This window comes from Drosophila elegans, unplaced genomic scaffold, assembly GCF_018152505.1.
Source record: "Drosophila elegans isolate 14027-0461.03 unplaced genomic scaffold, ASM1815250v1 contig_208, whole genome shotgun sequence".
Lineage (NCBI taxonomy): Eukaryota > Metazoa > Arthropoda > Insecta > Diptera > Drosophilidae > Drosophila > Drosophila elegans.
The window spans coordinates 19,386,289-19,410,966 of record NW_024545578.1 but is presented as its reverse complement, the minus strand read 5'-3'; the positions used below and the strand labels follow the sequence as shown (position 1 = coordinate 19,410,966).

At 41.8% G+C, this 24,678-nt stretch overlaps 2 protein-coding genes across 6 annotated transcripts; one reads left to right on the top strand and one right to left on the bottom strand.

Annotated features, from left to right (window-relative positions):
- Positions 1-4,284: 4,284 nt before the first annotated feature.
- On the bottom strand, positions 4,285-12,326 carry LOC108142758 (sushi, von Willebrand factor type A, EGF and pentraxin domain-containing protein 1). 3 transcript variants are annotated; one of them, XM_017266793.1, is made up of 10 exons: positions 12,278-12,326; positions 11,780-11,904; positions 9,705-10,580; positions 9,521-9,646; positions 8,191-9,102; positions 6,592-7,602; positions 5,474-6,525; positions 5,309-5,411; positions 4,587-4,738; positions 4,285-4,527 (listed from the first exon to the last, which is right to left on the bottom strand). In XM_017266793.1, exons 2-10 carry the CDS (start codon positions 11,832-11,834, stop codon positions 4,414-4,416), a joined length of 4,401 nt encoding a protein of 1,466 aa, XP_017122282.1. In that variant the 5' UTR covers positions 11,835-11,904; positions 12,278-12,326; the 3' UTR covers positions 4,285-4,413. The 3 variants fall into 3 exon arrangements, with proteins under 3 accessions (XP_017122282.1, XP_017122280.1, XP_017122281.1); XM_017266791.1 differs by having other exon boundaries at positions 6,592-9,102; XM_017266792.2 differs by having other exon boundaries at positions 6,592-9,102; positions 11,780-11,901; positions 12,278-12,296.
- A 3,265-nt stretch (positions 12,327-15,591) lies between these two features.
- LOC108142260 (brain acid soluble protein 1 homolog) lies at positions 15,592-20,766 on the top strand. Of its 3 annotated transcripts, XM_041708120.1 has the most exons (4): positions 15,592-15,618; positions 15,724-15,890; positions 17,099-17,567; positions 17,639-17,856. In XM_041708120.1, exons 2-4 carry the CDS (start codon positions 15,791-15,793, stop codon positions 17,655-17,657), a joined length of 588 nt encoding a protein of 195 aa, XP_041564054.1. In that variant the 5' UTR covers positions 15,592-15,618; positions 15,724-15,790; the 3' UTR covers positions 17,658-17,856. The 3 variants fall into 3 exon arrangements, with proteins under 3 accessions (XP_041564054.1, XP_017121469.1, XP_017121468.1); XM_017265980.2 differs by lacking the exons at positions 15,592-15,618; positions 17,639-17,856 and adding an exon at positions 18,511-20,766 and having other exon boundaries at positions 15,647-15,890; XM_017265979.2 differs by lacking the exon at positions 15,592-15,618 and having other exon boundaries at positions 15,647-15,890.
- Positions 20,767-24,678: the final 3,912 nt, after the last annotated feature.

Below are 24,678 nucleotides of genomic sequence, written 5' to 3'. Positions count from 1 at the left end.
TCCCGCTCCCGTTCCCGTTCACCCGATTCCGGAATACCCATTCCCCCCGATTTCAGTTATCGATGGCTGCCTTCATTTCGAGTAATTCAAGACAAACCCGAAAGAATTCAAGTGACACACTTTGGCTCTCTTTCTTAACAACACTATTAACCCATTGAGGGTGACACACAAATGTGTGAAACAAAAATCCTTTATGTATTTAGCACACGTTTAAAGTTTTGATTATTATAGCGACCATAAAAAAACTTCAATAGTTTGATTACCACGTTTAAAATTGCTTAAATGGTGAGCCAAACCATATATCCACTACAAAACAGAAAAGGTAATGTTTCTAAATAATTATGTTCATGTAAATCTATTTGATATTATTTATACTTAAAGAACAAATTGAAATAATGATAAAATAAATTAAAAATTCTAGAAAAGAATTTGTTTTTAATATTATCTGTTTACCAAACAAGTTATGCACTTCAAAGTTTTTGCAAAAATTTTCTCTTTTGTTGCACAAAAGCTAAAAAGAATTTCCAACCATCATAACAAAGATATACTGTTAAGAGTATACATTTTTGACAGACATTGACCGACAGCCAATTTTTTTTCTTTGTCCAACAATTTTGCACTAGGTCAGAAACAGAAAAAGGCAAGCCCTGTTACCTTTAGAATTTTTAGTGTCTTTGAGGCTTATACAAGTATATATTTCAGAATGCTTCGACAGAACTTTCTTTGTCAGGGCCAAGAACCCAACTTTAGTGGGTTAACTCGGTTGGGAGGCGGCTCATTTGTCAGCAGGAAGCTGCTGGAATCGAGGAAAGCCATTGGCGATGCAAAAGCAAAAGGTTATGGCGCAATTTGCGCATGCGCCCGCAAATTACGCGCCATAAATCATGCGACGGAACGCAAGGCGACTTTTGTGGCCATATAGCAATGGATTTTTCTGCGTTTTTTTGCTCCTTGGGCTTGGCTTTTTGTGGGAGTTGCCACAACTGTCACCGTCGCTGATTGCCGGTGGCTGCCGCATTGCGAGATTAGCGAGAAGCGATAAACACATAAACCAAAATAAATTGTAAAGAAAGTGGTTGTGGATGTGGATGTGGATGTGGTTGCAATCCACCGCGTTCGATGGTCGCGTGCGTAAGCAATTACATGTGGCTGCGGTCCAAGAGGTGGGCCAAAATGGCCATGCATCTGCGGTCGGCTTGACATTTGCTTTCCTGACCCTGACCCACAAAAAGCACTGCGGTGCGCTTTGGCAAATTGAAAAGAAAACTCCGTCCGCTTAAGTCGTGTCAATCACTTTGCCACTCCATCCACTGACAACCACCCACCCACCCCCTGAGCCACCCACTCAGTTGGCATGCAAATCTTCTTCTTTACGCCAGGTATTTCATTTCTTTTACCAATTTTTTGCCTCGCTTTTTGTTTTGTTTCGTTTTGTTTTGTTTTTGCACTTCTTGACGGTCGCGGTCGGCTGCTGTGCCCCCAAGGTTAACGGCGCAAACAAAGCGGGCCAAACAGCCAAACAGTCAAATGGAACCGGCCGAAATGAAATGGAATGAAGCTCGTCATGGACCCCAAAGCCAGCGGCTAGAGATGGCCGACTGACAAGCTCTTGTGGGTCTCGGATGGGAATCAATCCGACCAGTTGGGAGCGGAACCGAGTTGATACAGATCAATAGAAGCCTGGCAAAATGCATTATAAATGAAATATGTTTATTTTAAATACCTTAAAGACTTTGGTCTAGTCTTGGCACAAAGTTTAATTTGAAAGAAATCCAGTTAAAAATGCTTTTGATAATTTTATTCATTCAAAGGACTATTTTAGAATTTCCTTTAAAATTTAAGTTTAAAAGAATAACAAGGTCAAAAAACAGGCTTTGTATTTTATCTTTATATCATAAATCATTTTTTCACAAAGAACACATAGTCACAATTCTTACTTTTATTTATACAATTGTTTCTTTATATTGGTTGAAGACAATTGCAGTTTTTGTGCTTCACTAAAAATACCCTCTTAACCCTTACTTAGGCACTCCCCTTTTCAACCCCTAAATGTTCCAAAAACACTTCAGTTCAGCGCTAAATTTAATTGTCTAAATATATCAGTTTCAGCTTTGCATTCACCTACTTTGGCCCCCTTCGACTGACCCAGAACGATCACTTTTGTCAGCCACAAGTGCTTTCCGGGATGCGTAGCCAAAATCACGAGACGCGATCATAACTCTCACGCTCCGATTTTGGACCGTCTCTAGGCCCATGGGCACTTCGGCGCTGACTTTGTTCTTCTGGCTGCCTTAGCCAGGCCCAAAACGTCACTCCAATGAGCCAACACTCAGCCCGTTCGCGCTGTTCTCAACGTGTTTATAGTTGTTTTCCGATTCGGATTCGGATTCGGATTCGGTGAGTAGCCGTCTGAGGAGCAGCGGCATTGGCTTTCTGACAGCCGCCTGGCATGTTCATTTTATGGGTTTTTGGAGCTGTAGTGGAGATGGAGATGGAGCTGGAACTTGGGCTGAAGTCTTGGCCGTAGAGCAGCTGCATTCTTGGAAGTCAAAAGCGAGACGCGTTCTTTGCTGGGTTCTAACTGTTGCTGATTGAAGACTCTTAGAGCCCCGTCGGCCGGATCGTTTCGCAGGGCGTTGCAGAAGTTTCTGATTACAAATTGAATTTTATTAGTTTCCATGCGCGCCGCATTGATTTATGATATTTCTACAAAAAAATAACCCAACTAGAACTTGGCTTTGTGGGTTGCCTTTAATTAAGACCAAGTGTCAATATGATTTATGCTCCACACACACTCTTCGGTATAATTAAAGATTCGAAATCATCTCAGCGTTTGGCTTTCCCTTCGGCCAACACACAATTATTGTTGTTGCTTGTGGCTTTCGAGAGGTGGACATTGCGTGCGATTGCATTACGAGTGAAATTTACCAACTTTTACAAAAGATCTTGGGATATTGATAACCTTTTTGCCTAGGTTTTGGGTTGCTGCCGCCTTCGATTTAAAATGCTCCTTCTGCCGCCGCTGACATCATCAAATTCGAATCCCAGTCTTTGAGTCTTACTCTCAGTCCAAGACCAAGTCCAAGCTGGCAATTTCATTCGATGGCATCCATTTGGGTTGGTTTTGATTACATAAATTTGGCGCCGTCTGCGATCGCGAGTCGATGCGATGCGATGCAGTGCAATGCGATGCGGTTCCATTTGCATCTTCAAAGTCCAAGTGGAGTGGAGTGGAGCAAATGTGGGTCAGAGCTCTTCGACTTGGACTTGGGTGCGGCTGTTTGGCTGTTTGGCTCTGGACATCGCCATATGTAATTACAATAACTGCAACTTCCAATGCAACAACGGCATCAAAGCAAACAACACGATCTCAAAGTAAAATGTCTCGAAACCTGTCGCTTTTAATTAAAGGCCCCGCAAACTCCGACTCTAAGTAACTTTTCATGTTCCGAGTTATGCGCACAATTTTAAGCGACAGCCCCCACAAAGGCATTCAACATAAAAATAACTTTTGCATTTAGTCATAACTGCATTTAAAACCTCATTGTTGCGGGTAAATATTGTAAATGTTTTCGCCTTTCGTATGCAAAAAGAGGTGGACAAATCGGGGAGGGGGGTGTAAAATCTCGGATTTTTGGGCTTGGGATTGGGGCTCAGGTCCGACCCACTTCTGTCATGTTGCACGATAAATACTTTGAGATTTATTGTCTGCCGCGGTGGCAGGCATAATTACAATTTATGCCCAAGGTGGTCCCCAAAAGTCCCGCCTTGTGCAATAGACCCCAGCGGAGCAGCAGCTCCTCCATCTCAATCCCAGTCCCATTCCCATTCCCAATCTCCGCCAAGTTCAAAAGCGTGTTTGAGGAAGCTGTCGCCAAAGACAAAGACCCATACAAATTGCCAGGGAAGCCGTCTGGCCGTCCCTCTGACAGCCTGTATGTTGTTTACCTGTCCCACAATTGCCATTATTCTTGGCCGAATTGAAAGTGAACACCATACAATACTGGGAATACGAGCGCTGGAAGAGAAGATCGAAGATCGCATACCCTTTTAGGAGATGGGTAGGTAACTAATGATTAAAATAGTTAGTATAAAAGAGTATATGAAAACTCAGTTAAAAGCAATAACAGTTGGTTGGTATAAAACAAATTGTTCGTTAAATATGCCTTAATATGTTGCTCTTCCCACCGAAAACCAAATGTTATAAATAAATTAAATTAAATAAATAAATTAATTAAATTAAATTAAATAACCCAATTATACGCCCTTCAACAAAAGTTGTGCTTATTTTAAAATATTTATTATAAGTTTATCATATAAAAGTCGTACAAAAATGTTTGCATAAATTGCGCATCAAATAGTTAGCACTACATAGCAAATAGTTTTAAATAGTTTACAAAGTAATGACTGACATCAGAAGTGGGTATAACGATGCCAGAGCGAGGTCAGTTTGCCCCGTTTCAGGTTTTTCAGAGGACTTGATTGCGGGCGCACGTTCTTCAGAGTGCAGCCAACGGGCAGATCGACCTACAAAAATATCAGAATAAGAATAACATATAGGTAAGTTGGAGGCGGGTCCGACTTACGGATTGATCGGCAGTCACCCGGACGGGCTCCTTATCCGGACAGATGACATAGGTCCCGGGGTCACCCAGTTGACGGAGTTGAGCGGGCGCAGATTCGGAATCTAAATCAAAGCTGATTTCTGGCAGAATTGGTGGCGGAGAGGGAGAAGCAGCTGTAAAAAATAAAGAATAATAATAAAAAACATCTTATCTTAAAATAGTTTAAGCATCAGTTTATGAAATTGCTAATACATGTAAGTCCTTTATTGTGGGCTCAATTTTTTCTTTAATTATTAATACTTTTATATTGCCTTTAAATAATAAATTCAATTTTAATGTTAGCGTATAATAGTGATTTGTCAAGTATTTTACAGCCTATACTATTTATACGGATATTTTCATGAGTATTTCTTAAACTTTATTTTAGAGATTGTAAATATTTGTTATTTATTTTATTGAAAACAAAATGCACAGCTTAAGAACTATTTTTAAGCCTTATTCGATCGCTCACAATATAAATAATATTTTTTTCGATCAAAAAATGTAGCTCAAAGTCAATTAACTTTTTTTCTGCACTATTCTTGAAAGAGATTTGTTTTTTTAGCTTAATAGGCGAGTCAATAGGTTTTGTTATGTTGTTGGTAAAGTTTTTTTAAAATTTTTTTCGCTAAAAAATTTTTATAAAATTGTGTTTTTTTATTATATCATTTCTAATGATTAGGGTCTCTGTTTTATTTACTTACGTTTGACACGAACGAAGAAAGTACATCTTAGAGTTTTTCCATCGGTTGTGGTGGCCTCGTATTTAATTGTGTGCTCTCCCTCCTTAAACAGGGCACCAGGAAACTGAAAAGTGCGAACATTAGTCGTGGCTTCCTTTGGGCCTTCCGAATTAAAACCATGCTTACATGTGACTTGTAGATTTTCAGCAGTTTTCCCTCGAATCGCGGCTCCTCCCAGGCCACCGAACGCAGGCCCTGGTGCTCCTTCAGAGGGACCTCGATGGAAGGTGGACAATAGTTCGTGGAATCCGACCCCAAGTCCACTCGTGTGCTTTTACCACCCACTGGACCAGAAGCTGTTAGCTTAGCGGATTTCGGGGAAAAGGGTTCCAAGTTGGAGTATATTGACGACTGATCTGAGGTACTTTTACGCGGAAATTCGGGCTGTCGAGGTGAACTGTGGGTGGAAAATGTGGGAAAGGGAGCTGCCTTGGGAGCTGTGTCCGGAAAGAAAGGTTCTAGTCCCGAGTAAGATGGTGACTGAGAGTGCGTGGAAAATGTGGAAAAGGGTCCAACAGCTGAACTGCTTGTGCTTAAGAAAGGAAATGGAGCCGGTCTGGGAAGTGATGATCGAATTCGCGGGGAAAAGCTGAAAGGATTTGCTTCTACAGACTGCGCTGCTTTAACAATGATGATTGTGTGACAACCAATTGATAGCTGGCCCTCCGGATCAATGATTCTGAAGTCGACCTTGTGGACTCCAGCTGGCAGATGACCCTGCAGCTGACCCGCCCAAGTGGGATGGGCTACCAAGCGACCGTTTTTCACATTCGTTTGGGGTCGCTGCAGTGTTACATGCGCCTTTTGTTCGCCGGAATGCAGGAAGATCACCACATTTTCCGGACACTTGATATAGGGTCTGTTTCCTTGGACAGCCTGGATTGGAGGGGGTGTCACTTTCTGTGGAATATTCCAAGGCCCCCAGTTCAACTGGCTGCCGTACAAACTGCCATCGAAGGGTTGGCAATTCAGATCGGATCCGCAGGACCAGCCCTGCAAAACCATGCAGGAGGTCAGCAAGGAGCCAGTGAACACAAAGCCGGGATTGCACTGAAGCGTGCAGATGTCTCCGAATCTGGATGGACCTTGGGTGCAGCTGGGCGGTTGAATGACTCCATTTCGAGCGGGTTTCAGAGCAGGACAGATCCCTGGGCCCTGCAGGCGAGGCTGGTTGAGAGCTGTGGCGAAATACAGAAGAGGTATAACAGAACTTGGGTAATCCCTTAACCGAATGCGTTACTCACCCACGCACTTGGTCTCCGGACCATCCCATATTCCAGTTGCGCCACAGCTCCTGATGGCTGGACCCTCTAGGACATATCCAGGGTTGCATGTAATCCGGCAGCGACTGTTGTAAAACAGCTTCTGCTTGTGGCGATACTTGTTGCAGTGGGCCCTGCCGTTGCGTGGTGCCTGGAATCGAGGACAGAGATCCCTGGGTTGCATCGGGTTTGACCAAGGGCTTCTAGGCACCTCAGGAAGCTTAGGAAATGGTGCTTGCGTGGTGGTGATGGTGGTTGTGGTGGTAGTTGGTAGGTCTCCAAGTGGCGGGAGCCTTGGGAGATCTGGTGGATATCTGGGCAAGGAGGGGAATTCGAGGCTTGGAAACTCTGGGATGGCAGGTTGCTTGGGACTCTTGGGAATCTCATTCGACAGTTCGAAGAAGTCAGGATAGTTGGGTTTCTTCGAGTCCGGCTGGGGAAGTTCAGGCAGCGTTGAGACGGAGGGAATGTCTGGCAAGTCAGGGAACTTGTTGAACTCGCAACGGAAGCCTCCGATCTCATTTATGCACTTCCCGGTGATGCAACTGGTCTTGTCCTGGGCGCACTCATCAATGTCCTGGCAAATCTTTTGCTGGGAGTCCAATCTGTAGCCGTGTGGGCAGCTGCACTTGAAGGAGCCCTCGCTATTATCACAGCGATGTGAACAGCCTCCGTTCTTCTCCAGGCACTCGTCGACGTCCTCACACTCGTCATTGGCGCCGAGGACGAAGCCCCGGCCACAAACAATCGGACTGCAGCCGCTGGATGACTGCCGGGTGCCCGGAGGACATCCAACCAGAGCGGGATGACAGCTGCGACCATCCTCGTTGAGGACATAGCCCAGGGGACAGCCGCACTCGAAGGTGCCCGCCTTGTTGATGCACTCGTGCGAGCAGCCGCCGGAAAGGAGCCCGGCACACTCGTTCACATCCTGGCAGGTCCTCTTGTCCGCAGCCAGCTCGTAGCCCCGTTCGCAGGCACAGGCATAGGTACCTAGAAGATTGATGCAGATGTCGCTACAGTTGCCATAGTTCAGCGAGCACTCATCAATGTCGGAGCAGCCGAAGCCATCGGAAGTTAGTTCGTAGCCCGCCTCGCAAGCACAGGCAAATCCCCCCGGCTGGTTCAAGCAGAGCTGTGCGCACTGGCCATTGTCGTCGCCACACTCGTCAATGTCCCGGCAGGAGTGCATGTCCTCCGACAGGGCATGGCCCAATGGACACGAGCACTGGAAGCCACCTGGCTCGTTCTGGCAAAAGTGAGAGCAATTCCCATTGGCCAACGAACACTCGTCGATGTCCAAGCATGTGGGTGAAGATGGAGATGGTTCAAGTGAGGTGGATGTTGAGGTTGAGTCATGAGATAATGAGGAGTTTAGTGATGCGGCGATGTGGCCATCCAATCCTAAGGCATAGCCGGGTGGGCAGAGGCAGGTGTATGAACCATTGAGGTTTTCGCAAAGCATTTGGTCGCTGCACGCGTGCGTTCCCTGCGAGCACTCGTCGATGTCGAAGCAATAGCCACGGAAGCCGTCCAGCTTGAGGAGCTCATAGCCGGCGGCACACAAACACCCATACGAACCTGGCAGATTGCGGCACACCTGCTGGCAGCCACCGTTGTCCACCTGACACTCGTCCACATCCTCGCAGCTCTTGCCATCGGCACTCAGGCGGAATCCTTCGCGGCAGGAGCAGGCTCCTCCTCTGGCCGTCAGGCAGATCTGCTCGCAGCCATTGTTGTTCACCTTGCAGCGATCCTCGGCCACGCAGGTGTACTCCTCGACCAGATTGAGTCCCTCGGGACACAGGCACTGATAGCCGCCCGGGGTGTTCCGGCAGGTGTGACTGCACAGGTGAAAGGAATCGGCGCACTCGTCAATGTCGTGGCAGGCGAACTCCTCGCTGCGGTAGCCCGTTGGACAGATGCAACTGAAGCTAGTGTTGTCCTCGCTGGGGGCACAGGTTCCCGGCGAGCACCTCTCACTTCCCTTCGCCTTGGAGCAGACCGATTCCTCCACCAGGCAGGAGTGCTGATCCTCGGAAAGCTCATAGCCCTTGGGACACGTGCATCGGTAGTTACCCTCGGGCAGATCTTCGCACGCGTGGGCACATCGAGTGCGATTTAACTCGGGCTTGTCCAGATCCGCACAGCCATCCAGGGCACAGCTCCGCTGATCCTCGAGCAAATGGTAACCCTCACGGCAGTAGCAACGGAAGGAGCCGACCGTATTCACACAATCCTGCTGACAAACGGCACTCTGGGGATCCTTCACCTCACACTCGTCTATGTCCAGACAGTCGTTGCCATCGGCGGAAAGCTTAAAGCCTGGATTGCATGTTTTGGTCACCGGAATATCGATGACCTCCAGTTTGGGCTCCTCCACCGCTTCAACTTTTTCTCCCAGTGGCAAGACACAACGATAGGAGCCAGGCAGATTTTCACAGCCTTCTGCACAATCCAATGACAACTCGCTATGGGCACATTCATCAATATCTGAAATGATATCAAGTGATCAATACATGTTTTTATGGTTGTGTATTGTTGTGTGCATGATTGCATTTAAATCCCTTTTGCGTTATCATAATAAATGAATGTGAATAGAACTGAGTGAATTATGGAAATTACATTACTTACAATAGTCTCTAAATTAAATTATTATTTAACTATCAAAGTTTTTGCAGATTCAAACCACTTAATTTTGTGACAGAAAGTAATGGCTCATCTCCTCAAGAATTATTATTTTTTAATAACTTTCAGATGATAAATTTTCCTTCTTTAAACAGAATGATAAAAGACATTTAAAAAAATCTTGTTATAACATCACCGAGATAAAATATCGTCAATTCTTGACGAGAATATAACCCATTTAAAAATGTTGAATGCAGGGCTCCAACACTTATATTTCACATACCCACACAAGTTTTTCCATCAGAAGCATCTATTTGATAACCAGCTTGACATGAGCATTTGTATTCTCCAGGCATGTTTTCGCAAATCTCCGAGCAACCGCCATTCGACTCCTGGCACTCGTCGATATCTGTTGAGAGGTAATATTGTTAATGCTAATCAATTTACCCCAAAAGTCATATACCCACCTAGACAGCTGGTATAGTCGTTGGGATCTAGGGTGTAGCCCTTTTGACAGTCGCATTTTTGAACGGGTTCGTTTTCATCTGGATAAAGCAATCTCTTACATATGTGGGCACAACCGCCATTATCCGGCCCACAGTTGTTGTCCAATAGGGTGGGTTCATAGATGTCTTTTGTGGGCGCAACAGATGTATTGTTGGGTGATATTTCCTCGGTTGCCACTTCCTGAGGAATAACGTTTTCGGAAGTCTTAGGATCAGTTTCCGGGAATCGTTCCACTGTGGGTTCTTCGGGAGCTTGGAGCTCAGTTTCCTGGGGAGTTTGAGCGCCCGCTTCTGATTGATTTGTTTCGCTTTCATTAATATGAATAACGATTTCTGGTTCTGGCTGGGATTCAGATACTACTGCTGGTACAGCGCTTTCCTTTACCGGCGGTGGTGGTGGTGGTGGCGGCTCCCTATCACTATCCTGCGACTCCTCAACCCCATCCTCAGCAATCTCATCGTCGGTAGGAACCGTGTCGTACTCCTCGAGATCATCCTCCTCATCAACTTCTACCCCATCATCCTCAATTTCTGTATAATCCGGCTCGGGAATGCAAGTGGGTATTTCCCCCAACCACTTCTCATTTGAGCAGAACATGGCTGTGTTTTCATTTTCGAAACTGTAGTTTTCGTTACAGGCGAAGTAGGCGACTAGGAAAACCTTTTTGCCCTTCCGACGGCGATCGAATAGAACCACCCTACCATAACTAATTTCCGGCGGCATGATCTTGGCCGCCGCGCAGCTCGTATCCAGACTGCTAGCAAAGGCAACCGAGACGTTGGGCTCTTCAGGTATATCCATTTTATTTCTCCGTTTGCGGTCAGAGTTTGAAGAGGCTATTGAGAAAATAGGAAATATATTTTAAAAAGGTGAGAAGAAGAAATAATAAAAAAACCATGTAATTCTAAAAATTACTTTTTAAATAAAGCGTAATCTAAAAAATCCTGCTTTAAATAGGGTATCAATACTTTATGCTTTTAAAAGTCTTTTCGTGTACCAGGGACACTATTTTATTTTACCATACACCTTATACGACATAATAAAAAAATTTATTTCTCAGTTAATACCTCAAACAGCTGTTCCCACTCATCCAGATATAAAAAAGAGCCTCAAATAAAATCTAAAACACTCGCCTACTTTAGAGGAAAACCCATAAAAACTGGGTGAATCAATCAGTTGACTCGTTGCCAATAGATTTTTCATTGCCATTCTAGCTTTTTCCGCTTTTTTTCTTGAGTTTAATTTTTCATTTTGGGATTTTCTCTGTTTTGATTTACGATCGGCATATATGTATGCATGTTTTCCCAAACGCCGGCCGGTAATTTGGTGAGTAATATTTTGTTTAGGTGAATAGGTGCCTCGTGTTAGCCATGACTACTGGATAACACAATATTTTCCTGCGAAAACGTGTCACAAAAATATAAATTTATATTATACATGCTCCATAAGCAATTAAGTCAAATGGCTTTTATGACCATTTTGTGGACATTTTTATGGACGAAAAGGAAAAAAAATGTAAAACCAAAGTAAAAGCTAAGTTTTTATGACGAACTGATATACTGAAATAAATTTATAAATACGTTCCAATGAATCACTTAAAATTTTGTATGTTAAATTGGGTGAAAAAAGTAATAAATTAAAAAAAAAGCTGCAGTACAACAAATTTGGGAATCAGGGAGTCCAGCTGTACCGATAAATCTAGGTTTGATCTCTGGTGAATTTTGTAAAGACTTATACATTAGAAGTACTTTAAGGTGTTTTATAAAACTATTAACAATTAAAAACATATATGTTAGTTTTTAACTGTTACAAACTATCTATTTTTTAAAGTTGGTGCTTAATGGAGCTATTCTATAACTGATAAAATCTTTATTTTTTCATTAAGATATTTTTACAACTATTGGATAAGTATAACGAAATTGGCACAAGATACACTGTAATAATCGCTTATAATCCGAAAATTCCTCCTAAATTATCCAATAAATTTCCCTTTCCACACATTCATGACATATTTCAAAGATCCGCCCACACTTACCTGTAGCAAATGCAACGCATGTCAGCGCGCATAAAACATATTTAGCCGCCCACATTCTGCAGCCCTATACACGATCCCTTCAGAACAGCTTCCTTACACCTTTCCACTCTCACTTTTGATGACTTCTTGGGTTTGGATTTTATAAAAAAGAAAATATTATTTGAATTTCCCGTCATTCGTTTCTTTTTTTATTTGTTCTTTAATTTATCTATGGGACAAGATATATATATGTAAGAGATATATAGAGGAGCAAAGCCATTAAGATTAAGGCGGCTTTATAAATAGCACATGTTCAACACTTTTTACGTATACTCATAAGTATTTCATGGAATTAAAAGGGACAGTTTTACAGTAAAGCCAAGCACTTTTCATAATGAGAGTTCTCGAATAATTTAATGGCTTAGTTAATTTGAAAAATTTAATAATACAATGTATATATCTTTCCGTAGTTTTAAAGAATACAAAATTTAGAATCTTTTTATTTTAAAGAGAACGCACCGTTTCCGTCGAGAGCCAAGGAAAGACTGAAGAGCCGAAGAAAATCCGACTTTTCTCGAAGGGAAAACATATATATTCCGTGTCTCCAAAAATATATAAAAGTTTATGGGTATATATATATGCTGATATTTCATTGATATCATAAAGCAAATTAGTGCGAGAGCGAACAAATGTCACCAGAGAGAGAGATGTAAGCAGGGAAGCTATTTTTACCGATGGTATTATCATTAGCATTGGGCTGCGAGAATTAATGAGGTTCCGTCATCCATTGAACTTGATCGCAATGATCCTTCAGCAGCTGTCAGATGTGTAAGTCTTTAAAATTATTGATATTAGCTGGAATGCCGTTACATAAATAAATCGTTTAATCTAAAGCCTCTGGAAAACTAAGTTTGTTGTTAAGGGTATTTAAATACATTGCAAAGGGTCTCCACCGTATCCAACAGGTAGGAACAGTTTATGTATGAACTTTTTTTAAGACTTTTTAGATCTCTGCCCACAATTTGATGCAACAAAATGGTGGGTTGTCAGTGCGCATAAAACATATTTCGCCGCCCACATTGTACAGCCCTTTATTCGGTTCTTGTGAACATCTTTATCACCCCCTTTCTATTTGAGTTTAGCTTCCTGGGTCAAATTTTTATATACCTGAAAATATTAATAAATTTTTACGATGTTCGTGTAAATCTTTTTTTCCCAACATATTTATGGGACATGAACATGTTAATGGGGCAAAGCCATAAAGATTATGGTGGCTTTTCAAATGACACATGTTCAACACTTATTTTATTGGGGTATACAAAAGATTTAGTTGATTTAAAAAATTAAAGAAATTAAGGTATTATTATTATATATAAAAAAGCACGCCTATACAAAACCGTTTATGCTTAAAATCTATAAGACTACACAGAGGCAGTTTTGACGTTCAGAAATAGAAAATTTTCTATTTAACTCGCATTGAGGATGTTTGTACTAATTAAATAAAAAACTTAAATTAAGAATATGTGTACTTGAATTTTGAGTTTGAGAAAAAATGTTCTTATTATGAAAAAGGATGTATTTAAAAACCGTTGTCTAGCGGTCGGAGATGTCTAGACCAGGAAGCCGACTCTCAAGGGATCGATATCCCGAGTATGATTTGTTTTTTCTTTGCCTTGGTCTGATTTTATTTTATTTCCATTATAAGTTTTTTAGTGTTTTTTGGGAAAACAAGCATTGTAAACGCAGCGTTTTCCAATTTCTGTATGAAATCAAACAAGACGGAATGTTGTTTCCAATGAGACCCATTTGTCAAATTCGGAGGTCATCAACAACCTAATTACCCAGCTTTATTCGGGGTACTTGCATAGTTTTTGACAGGCAAAACTTTCGCATAGGGAGGGCATTACATCACGCGAGTGGTCGACTGGGTTTTGAGCACTTTTGGTCTATTGTTGAGCACATAATTAAGCGTCGCTTAGCTTATATAATTAATGTCAGGCCAAATGGCAGATCCAAGAGCCCGAACGGAGAGTCTAATGAACCAGCTGCGTGTGCTGATTTATATGCGACTTTTCGAGCTGCTTTGTTTGTACTTGTTTCAGTTGTCTGTCTGTTTGTTTGGCCCGGCCAAATTGTGTTTTGTCACCGTCACCATCTCGGACGACGTCTCTCGATCGCGCACTTAGGCTTCGTTTATGCGCAGGCTCTGTGCGATACTCGTACTCCAGTTTTGGGGCTCTTGGACCATATGACATAAGTCCCCGGGTGTACGGCCATGATATATGAATATGACAAAGCGACATGGACAACTTTATTGGCTCATGAAAAGCGCTGTCACTGCTTGACTGACATAAATCACCGAACGGCAGAAATAGGCATTCAGCGCCACAAGAGCCAATCGATTGCGAAAAAAAAACCAAAGACTGTACACTCTAAAATAAATCAAAAATCATTTTTCGCGAAGGGCCGTCTGCGAACATCTCTGGGCAATTGTAAGCGGTGTGGGTCTGAGCCAAAACTAGCTGCAAATCTGCATTTGCATACAACAGAATATGGCGAATCGATATCATACCTCTTATCTGATTGGGACTGTCAACCCAGCCGGATATTTCGCTTCATTCATGGGCACGGGCAAAAACCCATATGGAAATTAGAGCAACAATTGAAAATCGTGCAGCGTTCTAAAAATAATAACCGCATGAAGCTTTTATTGACCAACAGACCTACACACAAGCCCACGTCAAGTGCGGAATCGAAGGCACGCCACCTATGGGGCAAACTAAGCGTATCTGGACACCCTGCCCCACACACACAAACAATTACCTACATGAAGCCTTGTTTTCACTTTCCCTTATTTTGTTTTTGTTTTTATGCCAGGTACCTATGGGTTACGAGAGTATACTTGTCTTCAAGAACTGCTCAAGATCCGTACACAATTGACCCAAAAATTCTAGCTGAATATAAAATATTCCTCATATTAAAATAATGATACAATGAATTGTATTGTTATTGTACACTTAATTCAAAGGATGTTTGTCCGTAAATTGTAACAAAAAATTATATAACAATATAAAATTATTCCTTGGCACAATTTCTAATTGTGATGTACTATTATTTAAAATTGGGTACAACATATTTTCAGCTTACCAATTTAAGCATTAAGTTTTAAGACTGTTCCCGCATATTTCACTTTGAAGTAAAATGTTGTTAAATAACTTATTATAAACATCAAGTAGAATTAATAGATTTATAAATATTAGTAGCTTAATTGATATATAAAGTAAGTGAAAGTACAAAGAACAATCCAACGACCTTTTTTCTGTACTATAATGCAAAAACAGAAAACATATGCATTTATTTAATGTTTTTGGTAAATTAAACTTAAATAAATATTCTTATTAGCAAAAACATTTTATTGTTATTCTGATGTTTGTTGATTTAAAGCTACCACTACAAATTATTATTTAAATTAATTATATTCAAATATTAATGAACATTGGCACCAGGTATGCATTGGTCTAGGTCCCTGCACGTGCACACCTCACCTTTTTTTGGGCCAGACCTAGAACCCCTTAGCGTTGGCCTATAACTACGTACTATAACTATGGTAAGTGTGCGCCCAACGCGCATGACCTCAACAATTTGACTTCACTTGAAGTGCGAACGCACATGCAAACTGTGGAGCTCGGAGTGGTCTAGGTCTTGTCCAGCTAAGTTCAGTTCAGAACAGAACAGAACAGAGCAGAGCACTCCGGTCCTGTTGCGTGCCCAGCAAATGGCAATGGTAGGGATCTGAAAGGAGAATGTCGGAGGTGGTCGAGTGCCGAATTGACCCTTCACTTTAGCAGCGAATGTTTTGGGTCAGTGTTCAGTTGCGTTGAGTTCGTGACCAAAGGCGGGCGTATTTTTCATTCCAAATTCATATTCATATTCGTTATTAATAAATCCTCGACGTCTGTGAACAGTCCACATCGATTCCCGGCCCCATTCGGCATGATTCGGCGATTGTCTGGCGAGTATTGAGAAGAAGTCATGGGCTGTGCCAGCAGCACTCCCATGGTTGCAACTGCGGGCAGCGAAATGCTGAAAGCCGCCAGCCATGTCAAGCAGAAGGGCGAGGCCGCCGTAGAAGGTGTGTGAGTGTGTGTGTGTGTGTGTTACCAATCCTAGTTGGCCATTAGTTGGTTTTGGACAGCAGATGACATTTAAGAGTGTGCAGTCGAAGGGAAATTCCAAGCTGCCAGCAAACGTATACTCGATATTCGGGGCGTATACTTAATGTTCAGACTAATATAGGCCTAGATCTACCCAAAGAGATGCAAGTTTTTTTTTGTTGTTAGATGACATTTAACATAGGTCAATTGGACAATATACAATAGAATTTTCTGAGCACTCGTAATAATCTATTATGTATAGAACGTATAAGAATACATAAATAAAAACGAACTTATTATTACAATGACCAATGAACTAATGACTTTTAAAAAGAGTTCACTACTTACAATTATTTTAAAAAGTTTACAAGCCGTCTGTAAGGGGTCAAGGCCCTTGCCCAAATCAATATTAAATCCAGTTAATTTACAGCCACCAGCAACGAGCAAGTAAATTCCCACTTAATGCCAAAAAGAAATTCGATACATCCAGGCACAATGTAGGTAATAAATGTGCTCGCATTTCGCATTATTATAATAACAAGCCACGTAATAAAGGACAATTGGCCAGCGCAATGCGTGTCGCCGAGCCTTTCGGCCTGATTTTTCGCCTTTCCACCGCAGTGGGTCGCAAGTGAAAGCTGCCTCCAATTGCCATCAGCCGACCATATTTTTATACATTTATTTAACGCATATGAAGAAAAACGACTTGGTTGCGTGACCGAGCCGTCAACGAATTAGAGCAAAACATTGACTTAAAAATATAATACGTACATGTGCACTGAGGAAAAGTACTATTGTATTATTAAGTCGGTATTATGTTCTCTGTGTTATAAAGAAGATACAAAAATTTATAGACATTTCAAATCTTTTAGAAAAACGATCAGTGCTTTTTTAGCTGTAAGACATTTATTTAAAACAATATGTTAAAGGCTAAATAAATAACATTTAAACCTTCAATATATTAGCAATGCAGGACTTTAAAGCGTTATTGGTTTCTGTTTATTAAAAAAAGAAAATATTTTTTTTAAATCCTACGATTTATATTTTACACATTTGCTTGTCCTCGGACATTTATTCTTTGCGGCTATCCAAATATTTTTTGAACTGCACATTTGTGTACTTTACTGTAGCACTCCTCTAAGGAAATGGCAAATAAAAGTGCTTCCATTCCCCTTGATCCTTGCAGAAGCCTCTGCGACGCTGACCACCACTTTGGACACGGCCAAGGAGACCGTTGGCACGGCGGTGGCGGGAATTACCAACGAGCTGGGCAACGCCTTCAAGGAGGGCACTCAGGCTCTGGACGAGGCCAAGCACAAGGTGATGGAGGGTCTGCACCTGGAAAAGCCTCCCGAGTCCGATGAAAAGCCCGAGGCAAAGGAGGCCGCGGCTAAGCTGAGCAATTCTCGGGCTGCGACGCCCCAACTTCAGGAAGATGCGGATAGCCTGAAGACTTCGACCCCGGAGCCCGAGATCGAAAGAGCCTTGGCCAACGAGGAGGAGAGTCCGCCCACTCCGAAGCCCTCGCTGGAGGAGATGGTCCAGCTGAGTGCCGAGGTCTCTCAGGTGGCAGAGGCACCTGCTGTTGCCACCACCGCCGAGTCATCCGCTCCTGCAGCTGAGGCCCCTCCAACGGAGCCCTCCGCCCCCGTGGAGTAAGTAGGCCTAGAGAGCACCTGATGCATCGCAAATCCGTAACCGCTAACCCGTAACCGTAACCCCGTAGCCCCATCGCAAATCCGTAAATCCGTAGCGCCACTGCACCCTGAAGTTTTCGCGTAGTTTGTACCTGCAACGTTCGCTTATGATTCGTAGTTCTCGTCGTAGCATCCCGATATTTACATTTATTATAGCCTAATCAACATATTACTATCTTCTCCTTCTCTGTCTCTCTTCTTGACTTGTATGTAAATTGTAAATAAACTTACTCTACTTCTATGTACATATCATATACCCTGCCTTTGTTTACTTGCGACCAAATCAGCAAATCAAACTAACAAGAAAAGCAACAGCAAAGTCTTGTATGTAGTATTGGTAATATATTTTGAATATTTTACACGGCTATCTATAGTTTGTTCGGCTAGCCGGATATGTGTGTTTTTGCAAAACTAGGAAAGCTAAAATATGGTATATGTAAATAAATGGAAAATGTCAGCGATAGCAATATTAAAAGTTAAAGAAAAACATTATGTTATTGAAAAACCTTTAATAAACCTTTAATAATATATAATAAACCTTTTACCACACAAGCAATAGTAATTCACTTCTTAAATTGTTGAATGCCTATTTTTTTTAATTGAAATGTACGCAAGATAAATTGTTAAAGTAAAGCAAGTTGAATTGTTAAAAAAAATACAAAATCTAATTTATCCAAATATTTAAGTAGATTTTTCGTACCGATCTATTTAAATAAATGGAGTCCAGCTTAACAATTTTGTATATATATGCGAAAAGTTTTGCAAAATCCACCATTACACAGACACTTACTAAACAACTTAAGTACCTCACAATAAAGGATAAAATCCAGATGACTCTTCACTAACACACCAACACCTTTCCGCATTCGATTCCTTACACACTCACTCACAAAACCTCCAGATCTCGTAAAGTGCGTCGCAAGTCCTTGGGAAAGGATAAAAAGGATCAAGAGCAGCAGAGACCCAGTACTACTGAGTGGGAAAAGTTCGCCGATCAATTGGCCAAAAGCAAGAAGTTCAAGCCGTATGAGAGCTTTGCCCACAGCCAAAATAAGTTCTCCGTGTACCAGGATCACACGAGTTTGCGGGACAAGCCGAACCACTATGATGGTCACTTTAGCGGTGGAAACTCGCAGAGTGCCTCTCAATCGGATTTGTCCAGCGGCCACATAACTCCAGCCCCAACGCGTCGAGGTCAGCGGGAGTTTGCCAAGTTCGTGGGCTCCGAACAGCCGGGTAGTATTTCAAGGTCCAGTTCCAGGCTCTCGAATGCCGCTTCTTCCAGGACCTTTGATTTTAATCCACACCGCGAACGCATCAGTCTTCCAGTGACCAATCGCATTGGGTCCGGGATCCAAAGGGCTCCAGCGGAAAGGATTTCCGGTTGGGGGAGAGGCAGACCGGCTCGTCTGGCCGAGGAACCCGGTTATGGCCGCAGGATGAGCACTGGGGTTATCCCACAGCCCTTGAGATCCGAAAGAGAGAAACTTCTAGTTACCGGAGGTCGTCGAGCGGTACAACCCATAACCCCAACAAAGGAAAAGCCATCCAAGAAGCAGACTTCCAAATATATTTCTTCCAGAGAATCATCGCATTTGGAGTTTGACTCCCATAAAACCAACAAGAGTCCTTTAAGGGTCACCCAGGAACCATTTTTGAATGAATTTGATGCGTTACAAAAGAGTCCTTTCAGAGGATTAAAACCAAAAGCTCAACACCATCCAAGAAACAAAGCGGATAAAAGCCCGTTAGGTATTCCAAAGCCTTTATCAAAGGAATTAGGTCGTTCTAGAGAAACATCTTTAATTGAGTTTGATTCGTTAAGGTCTCAAAGGAGTCCTGTCATAGAATCAAAAACAAAGGTACAACATCTTTCTAAGCATATATCTTCCAAAGAGCCATCCTACACAGAATTTGAGTCCCGGAAAACTGATAAAAGTCACCTAAGAGTACAAAAATCTTCGACAAAGAATGCTGCTAGATCTAGAGAGCCGTCCTATATTGAATTTGATTCCTTAAGAGAAAATAAGAGTCCATTAAGAGTACAAAAGGATGCTGTTAGATCTAGAGAGCCTTCCTATACTGAATTTTATCCCTTCAGAGAAGATAAAAGTCCAATAAGAGTTCAAAAATCAATGGCACAGCAGATAGTCCGATCTAGAGAACAGTCTTTTATGGAATTTGGTTCAGTTACAGTAGATAAGAGTCCCTTTAGAATATCACAACCTATAAAAACAAATGAAGCCCATGAACTGCCAGAGAAGCTCAGCCAATCACACCATATTTCTTCGGAACATTTACCTCAGCGAGATCTCAGTCTCAGTAGCGAAACCCAAAGCCGAACAAACCTCATACCTCATACACCTCAAAAGACAGAAGCCCCAGAAGCTGCGGTTTCCACCTCAAAGATGCCATCACCATCCACATCGCGTGCTTCCAGCGCCAAATCCTCAGACAGTGGCAATTTGGATGTGATAATCCAACCCATGAGCAGTCTGAATACACCCAGTATGAAATCCTTTACCCAGTCACCGGATCAAGTAGTGATGGAGGGCTACGAGGACTCAGATTTGGAAGCGGCACTGGCCAGATTGGAGATCCTCAGAGGATCTACGGCCACTCTGCATTCCCTGCGGTCTTGCAGTCCTGGCAGGCACACTTATACAGCTTCCCTGCTCAGTTCTCGACGGACTTCTCCTTGGGTGATGAGAAAAAATTACGGAGGATCTCTTGGAAAGGAAAATAAACCAGCAGCATTGATGGGAAATCCTCTGAATTTGTCGCAGGCAAGCCATCAAACAGTCGAACGCTGCGATATTTGCTATAACGAGTTCCTTCTTAATTAGTTATTTTCTTTTTGTGGTTATTCAAATATCAAATTTACATTTTTCTATAAACAAGTAACTGCCATAAATAAACTTAATCTATATGTTTTAAATAAAAGAGCGCCTATATGCATGTACAGACTTTAGAAATATATTCTATTATTGCTTATCCCCATATATTCTCATCAAAACAATCTTTGTAAAAAATAGGTATAAAAACCAATTGCCTCAACAGATATACACATTTATACATTAACTAGCTATTACTTTAAGTAATATAAATAGACATAGATTATAATGTTTTGTAATACCATATGACTAGCAATAAAGCAATGGAGCCCAACGATAAAATGCTAACCCAGAAACAAAAGAGTCGCATTTTATTGCAACGTTTTAATTGCGAAACTTTTATGGTTGGCAATTTGCCGGTCGGGAGTTCAAATCAAAACCGAATCACCCTGCAGTTCGATTTGGGTTCCTCTAATTGATGACTTAATAACGAAATTGAAATGTTTATCTTGCCGTTCACTCAATTATTCTGCCACTTGAAGTGCGGTGCTGTGCGGTGCGGCGGATTGAAGTGGGTTTTACGTTTTACTATTTACTATTTACGTTTTTCGCTTTACGGTTTCACGTTCCGTGTAGCCGTGATTCCACATGGCTTCCACATCTCCCGTCCGTGACTTAATGAACTATTAACAGCAATGATAGTAATTTGTTGCAGCAGCGGCGGCGGCAGCAAATGAAATTGCTTTCGGGCAGCGCAGCAGCAAACAACGAGTTGTCTTCATGGCACTTTTTGGCAAACAAATAGACAATTCAACAAAGCGACATGCAGACAAATGACTACAGTGGATACAACCAGCAGCAGACATATATCTGACTGGATTTTCGCGGGGGTGTTGCCTGTGCTTCGAGAGCTCCGAGAGCTCCCCCCTGCACTCCTTGCACCTGCTGCCTGCAAATTGAGTTTGCTATGGCATCTATTTTGGCACGATTTTCAAATTATGTACATTGACTCGCAAAATGTTTGCTTTATGCCGCAATTAATTCCCAGGCGGAAGAAACAGTGCCCACGGGGGTGAGTGGGTCCAAAAGTTGAAGGTCTTCTGCGGTCTCTGTGGCGTGACATTGAAAGTGAAAGAACAAGTTTTGATGGGTTTCGTATCGTTTTGTTTCGTTTCGTTTTGTTTTCTATTTTTAATGACTTTTACATGGCCACTTGGTTCATTGAACGCAGGCAAACGCACAAAAAACGAAAAGCAACCACCGCTAATGATCTATGAAGTGCAAGTGTTTGTACTTTTACTTTCATTTATCAAAAGTGGAGGCGTCATCTTTTTTGGCCGAGACAGTGGAAATTAGCAGCAGTGGGGCAGAAAATGCATTTTTAGCACTTCATTTTCTGGTTATGTCTGTTGCCGCTTGTTAGCTGGTGGTAAAACGAGCTTTTAATCAAATTTACATGTGCAAACTATCCATACGCACTGTGAGCTGGCAACAGCAAACAGAAAAAACAGTAAATTTCTTGTGAAAAAATTGATTTATGCAATTGTTGTTTGGGGCAAGTAGCAGCTGATTTGTTTATATGTCCAGACGGCAGCAACAAGCATGGCAAATCAATAAGTTTATGCAACAGGCAACGATAAAATCTAAGAAATCACCAAAGACAATGCCTTAACAGAGCTTCCTGCTACAGTTTCGTTTCGACCATTTTTAAGGCACTTTTCGACCAGTTTTAACAGCGCCCACCGAGTTAACAGTGCTCTGTGCGCATGCGCATGCGCATTTTCGAATTTTTCGGATTTCAATTAATGTTTTTCCTTTTCATTTCCATTTCAGTTAAAGCGGCAACGCACTTGCTGCTGGCTGCAAATAGCAATCATTTGTTAGGCAAACATTTCTACTTTTCGACTGCTTTCGTTTGGCCTTTTGCCAACATTTTGCATAACCTGGGTCAAGACGGAAATGCTGGAGGAGGCCAGCCATTAATAATCTTTGGCTCTCGGCTTTTCGGGGCCTCAGCTCAGCTGCCCGCTGCTGGTGACTTCTTCAATGCGTTTTGCCAGAGCCTTTTGTTTCTGCCGGTCGGCAGTTGGCCCAAAACGTGCCTGCGCCACAAGCCAAAGTCAGGTACACAAGGCCCTCTACCACTCGGCAAAAACACAAACACAAAAACAGACCAGAGCCGCTTTTTATTTTTCTGATCAAATGTTTATTTGCAGTATTTTATATTCTTAAAAAAAATTACAGTTCTGTAAAAATTACTTAAACTGAATGAACATTGATAAAATAAGTAACTATATTTCATTACTTTTCTTAAAAAATTTAGAATTTACCGTTAGAAAAATATGTTAAAGCACTTGTTCGGCTTAAATAATGAATGTATATTTTAGGAATCTTATAATAAAAATGTATAAGGTACGCTAAGCACAAAATTTAAATATTTGCTAGCTTTAAACTTAATGTGACTTAAAAAATGTATTGGATTTTTAATAAAATGAATAAGAATCACATTATTTGGGTATCAAGAAAGTCTCATTACGCAATGCTACTCTCAGCAAATATTCAGAGCTACTCTAAGCAAATATCACAAAGGGTAAAAACATTTTAAATAAAATGAAATAAAAACTTTAATTATTTGTTACAATGAAATGGTTATTAAGAAATTATGATGACACGTTGTTTTATTTTATTTTTGCTTTGTGCAGTCCCCAGTCAAGTCGGTGACCCAATCTTTTTTACCTCTGCCTTTTGATCCGATCTGCACTCCCTGCTGCACCGAGCTGGTGTTCAGTAGCCTCCGCATAATCCAAATTAAATTGTCAAGAGAAATGACAATTCAATACACACAATCTTGTTAAGCAAATATGAAAGAAAATACCAAAACAAAAAGCACTCTGTCATCCGTGCTCTCCAACAAAAGCGGAGACAGCAGGAAAGAGTGAGAGTGAGACCAAAACCGAGACGGAGGCTCCAAAAAGTGTCAAATTAAACTGTCAGAGCGACTTTTAACCCATTTTCGTGGGCCATTACATAAGCTACTTATCAGTTGATAACTGGGCTCTCGGGGTGTTGGAAATACTAATAGGGAAATGGAGGTGGAAATGGAAATGGAAATGCGAGTGCGAGTGAGTAGGTGGTGCGACTGTGGAGCGGTCAGGCGCATAAATCAGCCCGGACACTCAGCCACTCGAGTTCATTCGCTCATGCGTCAGCCAAACAAAAGACTTAGGCAACGAACTCCAGCCGCTGTTGCAACAGAATGCATTCCTACGGATGTGTGAGTGTGTCAACAGCTGAAACTGCGACTGCCGCTGCATATTCTTGGCCATGTGTGTCTAGCCCTACCCAATGCCCCCCAACCATCCTGCTGCATTCCCATGTGAACTGCGCTAATTCGTGACTACTTTGTTGGGCGACTGTTGAGGAACCCGGCACACACTCTGCAAGATGCACGGAGAGAATTAAAACGATTTTGAATAAATTACTAACAACACCAAAATTGGGTGTGTCCCAAAAATATGGTATAATTTAAAGAAATATAATTTAATTACAAAATTACTCCCGATTATAAATAAATATATTTTGTAGTATTATTTAATTTGTTTTGCGATTGAATATTTATGTACAACATATAAAACTTTCTTTTAATAATTTAAGGTAACCTAAAAGATTGGTTTATTGGGAATTTAAATAAAACAGAACCATGTAATTTACCACCCAATATACGCAAATTTTACTGTAAATATATACCATGTTATTTAGCATCATCAGTTAAATGCTTCTGACGGTTACTCCATCTATATTTCCAACTCTTGAATTACATTTTTATACCAAAAGTAAATAAACTGTGATTTAATATTTTTTTTGTCAGTATATCAGAAAAAATCGTGGATAGAGGTAGTCCTGTTTTGATATTTTTCTCCCTCTGCTTACAAAGTCAAGAAGTAACGATAAATGCCCTATAGACACACACCCTTAATCTCCCCAAAAACTGGGAAAAAACATCTGTGATAGATTTGAATGACCCACTCCCAAGGCTCGAGGCTCCAGCTACCGCCTCGAGAGCTGGCGCTTGTGAGTCAGAGATCGGCGCACTATATGTCCCATTTCGAAGGCAACTCCTGCCCACGCCGCAGGCGCAAACACTTTACTTTTGTTTTCGAAACGGCGCAGTTGCAGTACCCAGTTTAAGTTGCAGTCTCAAAACGAACTACCCAACGATTTGCAGACACAACACA

Excerpts from the sequence above, each read along its gene's own strand:
- LOC108142758 (XM_017266791.1), bottom strand. The coding sequence starts at position 11,834 with ATGTGGGCGGCTAAATATGTTTTATGCGCGCTGACATGCGTTGCATTT. Across the intron at positions 10,581-11,779 it reads ATGCGTTGCATTTGCTACAG|CCTCTTCAAACTCTGACCGC; the intron begins GTAAGTGTGGGC and ends TTTTCTCAATAG. Across the intron at positions 4,528-4,586 it reads GGGTGACTGCCGATCAATCC|GTCGATCTGCCCGTTGGCTG; the intron begins GTAAGTCGGACC and ends ATATTTTTGTAG.
- LOC108142260 (XM_017265980.2), top strand. The coding sequence starts at position 15,791 with ATGGGCTGTGCCAGCAGCACTCCCATGGTTGCAACTGCGGGCAGCGAA. Across the intron at positions 15,891-17,098 it reads GGGCGAGGCCGCCGTAGAAG|AAGCCTCTGCGACGCTGACC; the intron begins GTGTGTGAGTGT and ends TGATCCTTGCAG. Across the intron at positions 17,568-18,510 it reads GAGCCCTCCGCCCCCGTGGA|ATCTCGTAAAGTGCGTCGCA; the intron begins GTAAGTAGGCCT and ends CAAAACCTCCAG.